This window comes from Corvus kubaryi, unplaced genomic scaffold (genome assembly GCF_017639235.1).
Source record: "Corvus kubaryi isolate FWS band 111438036 unplaced genomic scaffold, C.kubaryi_AGA036_p1.0 37392, whole genome shotgun sequence".
In the NCBI taxonomy this organism is placed as follows: Eukaryota; Metazoa; Chordata; class Aves; order Passeriformes; family Corvidae; genus Corvus; species Corvus kubaryi.
The window spans coordinates 2,632,791-2,637,879 of NW_024581131.1; the positions used below are offsets into that span (position 1 = coordinate 2,632,791).

The 5,089-nt window shown below is 41.8% G+C and overlaps 1 protein-coding gene across 1 annotated transcript in view; it reads left to right on the forward strand.

Moving 5' to 3' along the window:
* The first annotated feature begins 4,843 nt into the window (after positions 1–4,843).
* Positions 4,844–5,089, forward strand: part of CUNH11orf58 (chromosome unknown C11orf58 homolog) — a 5,167-nt gene continuing 4,921 nt past the window's right edge. Inside the window, exon 1 of the mRNA XM_042038790.1 lies at positions 4,844–4,989. Coding sequence (XP_041894724.1) covers positions 4,930–4,989 — 60 coding nt within the window. The 5' untranslated portion in view covers positions 4,844–4,929. The remainder of the gene's footprint in view (positions 4,990–5,089) is intronic.

Sequence of the window (5,089 nt, forward strand, 5' to 3'; positions counted from 1 at the left end):
CAGCTCCAAGTAGGAGATACATTGTTGGCCTTGACTGGCTACACTGATATAAAAACTACCTGGGGCCTGCCTGCACTGGGACTGTACCAAAACAAAGATTCTTAAAATACCTTTTATGACGTTAAAAAATGGGAATTTAAAAAAAATCTTTGTAGAAGCCTAATACATGCAGTGTTCCTAGAAGCCTGCACAGAGCTAGGTTCAAGGACATAATCTCTCCATTCTTTGCTTTCCTTCTTTGTTAAACTGGGGCAACAATTGTTTTTTTCTGTGGTATTGAATAATGGCCTTTTCTGCTAGTCCAGAAATAAAAGTAAGTGAAAATAGTCTTTGTATTGATGTGCTGTCTTGTTTATGATAGAAACTATTTTGGTTTTAGATGGGAAGTGTTCTAAAAAAGCTTTTACAACAGGTTCAGAAATATAAAAGCCATTTCAGGATGAGGGCCTCTCTATCCTTTATTTTGTTAGTCCTTGAAAGGGCTTTTTAAATGTTAACAGCTACGACTGCCTTCTCTCAACTGATGCTCTCTTCTCAGCAATCCTTCTGTTGACATCTCTTTGTTTGCTCTTAGCTTGTCTCTCCTTCTTCCCAACCTCTTAAAAGAAAACTTAGCAAGAGCTTGGAATTGAACTTTCAGCAGACATGGGGCCACTAAAACACATTGAATAAGTTTGTTGGGCAAGTCAGATTTCAGTAAAAGAGTTTCTTTCCTCTCTTTCAGTGATATACAGAATATTTTCCACTCTTCTCTGCAGCACCCCCCATATATTGCAGTGACAACTACTAAGCAAAGCTGCTCAGAAAACAGGAAGCATTTTCAGCTTAAATAGGTTGAAAGAGATGAAAAGGTAGAGTAAAGTCATGTTTCTTATTTGATATGAAATAAAGCTTTTTGCCTAAACCAGATGTAATTTAAACTGTACACATAAAGTAGGTGTATGTGTACATACACATTTTTTTTTGCTTCAGGCTGAAAAAAAAGGCATTAGTTTCCTTGTTAAGCTTTCTTACAGACAGGTACTGGCAGCATTCCCTGCCTCATGGTGATAGCTACTTGGAGTATCAGAAGTTCATTAGTAACAATTAAACATTCTACAGCACTTGAGAAGAGGTTGATCCTGTTTTATAAGCCAATGTCAGTGAGCATATTATAAATTACAGTAGTCCAATTACTCTACAGCTAATATTTAGCACTTATACTTTGCTTTGAACACACACTCTGCAACTGATAATTAATTCTTAACGCTGGCATGTAGATATATTATCCTAATTTCACAGATAAAGCAGAAAAGTGAGATCATTTGCCAAAAGCCACTTAGTCTTGAGTGCAGCCAGGACTAAACAGGGGAAGATTCAACCCTGTATCCATGGCTTCCAAGCCAGGGCTGACCACTATCTTGGTCACTATGTGACAGTTTTATTACAGCTTAGTCAATCACTGCACGGCAAAGACATCCTTATCAAATTATACTATGAGAAATTATACTGGCTGTCAGATCTGGTTCTACTTTAATCTACTCTAGCTCTACAAAAAAAAAGCAAAAAAAAATATCAAGCAAAAAATAACTGTGAAGATTTATGTCAAGATCTTCACTCATGAAACTGCTTCCACAAGATAGGCCTGAACTTTCACACTCCCATTCCTTTCCACAAAAGGAAACGAAATCTCATTATTTCAATGAGTATCATTTCAGAGAGATTCCATTCATTTCACTGCACTTCACCTCATGCCATTCCATTTAATTGTTTTCACTTCATTTCAGAATTTTCTTTTGTTGCCTTGACAAACTTTTGTCTGCCTGTAAGTTTTTATAATGCAGACTGTCGAGCTTCAAAACTTGGAACTGGCCTGGGAAAATCCTCATTCAAGTGGTTCTTCTGACATGTCCTGTAACAGAGCTGCTGAACACCTACCCTGCACCCACAGAGACAGGAACCATCCACAGACTGCAGCTCACTACAGGAGCAGCAATATATTGAAAAATCTAAAAGAATCATCTCACTCTTACCTCATTGCCTCTGTTAATGTCCAACAAGAAAGCTCAGCCTTCCTCCCTCTTGTGTTTTTGCTACGCTGGCAGCCACTTACTTGAGGTTCTGTTCCTGCATTGTAGCCAGTTGTGCTTCATGACAAAATCTCAGCTCCTGTGAATTGGATGTTAACTCCAAGACAGTGTCTTCAGAGAGACCATGTCAAAGAAATGTGGAAAACTCACTCAAGTATTGCCCAGAATCCATACCTATTGTTTTGTTTGTATTCTAAAACAGCCTCAGAGACTGGAGAAGACAGGTTTCTTTTTAGTAACTTGGTGCCTCTTATTCTCCTGTGAATAATGACATTTCTCTGTTGCTCAAAAGAATACAGCAAATATAACATTGAATCCCAGCATGACAGGATTTTCAGAACTCCCTTACCATTTATCACTGTTACTGGAATTATATAAAGCTCATGAGTCACACATCCTCAGACTTATCTGTAATATCTCCATAAAGATAAGCAAAACCTTTACATAACCATTCTGCTACTGAGAGAATCCACATTTTTGTTAGCAGTCAGATCACTCCATTTTTAAGTTATCCCATAGGTTGATGGCTGCCACTTAATGTTTAGTATGTCTTTATTTAGTAAAGTACCTCTTCTCTGCAAAAACAGAGCATTTTAAACAAGGGATCAATAAACTAAGGGGAAAAAAATTTGTCAAAGCCACTCACTAAAATATCAGCACCACACCATTATTCAAAATGTAAACAAAAACAAAATTAACAAACCATTAGTCAGACACATAAACATTAGTTAATTTCAGTTGTCCTGAAAAAGACCTGAACTTAACAACAAGCCACATCTAAGACAAAATTATAATAGCAGATTTAAACAGCCTTGTTTTTTGGACCTTTTTTCCCAAAGACAAACCTTCTCTGTTTGTCCCATAAGGGAAATGTAGCCATGAAGTTAAAATTTCACACTTGTTTTTATTGACATACAGGTCTTTAAGCATAATAGTGCAGAAACTCTAATAACAGCTTAACTGAAAAAAATTGAAAAAGTACAGTTTCACTGGTATTAGATTACCCCAATTCCTATTAAGTTAACAGACTAAAAATGCTGATAGATACTACTAAGAAAATCGAGTGTTTTAATTTATAAAGCAACATCATTTTCAGGGTTTTTTTGGAAGTCCCTCCTCTTGTTAGAAATAATTTTAAATGCTAAAATTTAAATTAATCCATTACTACATTCTCTATATAATAGTCTGTACATTTAAATACTTGAAATGAGACTAAAGATGCAAATATAAGATTGTCTCAGATTAATTATCATTTCTGCTCTTTTGTCATTGTTAAACAAGAAACAAGAACCACAGAAGCTGTAGAAAGCAGATGTAACAACTGTATCTTTCTGTTTGGTTTTGCACACTTGAGCAGTGCAATATATGCAAACATGAAAGAAAACATCACTATCCTAGTGGTATTCTGTATAAACAGCAGCTGAAAATAATTATATTCTACATATAACATTATATCATTCCATACCATTTATCATATCACACCACAGTTTGTGTTGGAATGGACCTTAAAGACCATCTCATTCCAGCCCCCTGCCATGGGCAGAGACACCTTTCAGTAGACCAGGTAGTTCCAAGTCCCATTCAGTGTGGTGTCACCACACCACACAGCTTGGAGTTGTCAGCAAACTTACTGAGGGTGCCCTGGATCCCACTGTCCGTGTCACCGACAAACAGTGCTGCTCCTAATACTGACCTCTAAGGAAATCTTTAATTCTGATCTACCTACCCAAGACATCTCTACGTTATTAGATCTGCTGAGCTTTTTTGCTCCATCTTCCAGAATGTTTATCAACTCTTCTTTCGCTGTATTTCAATCCTACAAAAGAGCAGTGGGTCACAGCAGAATAAGAAGGCTCACAGAAAAGCATCAAAGTGACTCAAGAGCTTAACTGCCATACAAAAACTCACTGAAAGTTAAAATTTCAGATTTGAGCATACTATTGAGAAGAACTGAAAATTTGGGACATATTCTGGCCACCTACACTGCCTTGTACAAAGCATAAAAGATTGGAGGGAATAAGCTTATGTAATTTATGGGTACTTAGATGAAAAGTCTGTGGCTGAAGTGACTGCATTTATGCACATGGACAACATGCACATACAGACTGCAAACTGCTCAAAAAAAAATGATCTAATTAAGACACTAACTTAAGCTCTTTGACACACACACAAAAAAAAAAAAATTTAAAAAAAAATTGCAATCGTTTGTTTTAAATGTCTCCAGAGAGGGAGACACTCTGGGCAGCCTGTTCCAGTGCTCTGCCACCCTCAGTGTAAGGAAGTTCTTGCTCACGTTGAGAGGGATCTTCTTGTTTATGGCCATTTCTCCTCGTCCTGCACCACTGTGAAGAGTCTGGCACCACCCTCTTGGCAGGCGCCTTTGAGATATTTATACGCATTAACAAATTTGGGAGCAGTGGATGAATCTGTGCTTTGTACACTTGTGGGGGTGATGGGACGAGCGGGAACAACAGTGGAGGCAAACGGCCAGAGGCACTGCGGGGTTAATGCGAACACCTGGAGCTCCGCACACAGGGCTCCCCTCGGGGCACACGAAGGAGCAGAACCGGCGGGCACTGAGGCGAGCCGAGCAGCGGCCAGCGTGCCCACACCGCCACCCCCGCTCCCGAGCACCAGGAGCAAAGGGAAGGGCCGCGCATCCGTCTCCCGGCAGCGCCGCCGCCCGCCCCATCCCGCCCGTCGCGCCGCGGAGGCCTCTGGGGCGCGCAGTCCCCGCCCGCCCGCTCCGCGCCGCCGCCGCCCGCCCAGAACTACTGATCCCGGCGCGCCCCGCGCCCGCCCCCGAAGGAGCGGCTCCGGCAGGAAGGCGGCAGCGCGGCCTGGTCACCCAGCCGCGGCCATGAGCTCAGCCCGGGAGTCCCAGAGCCACCACGGCCTCAAGCGAGCGGCCTCCCCCGATGTAACCGGGCGCGGGGCGGCGGCGCGGCGGGAGGGGGTTGGCGGCGCGGGGGACGGCGGCAGGGCCGCGGCTCGGCGGCGGGGGTGACCAGGCCGCGCTG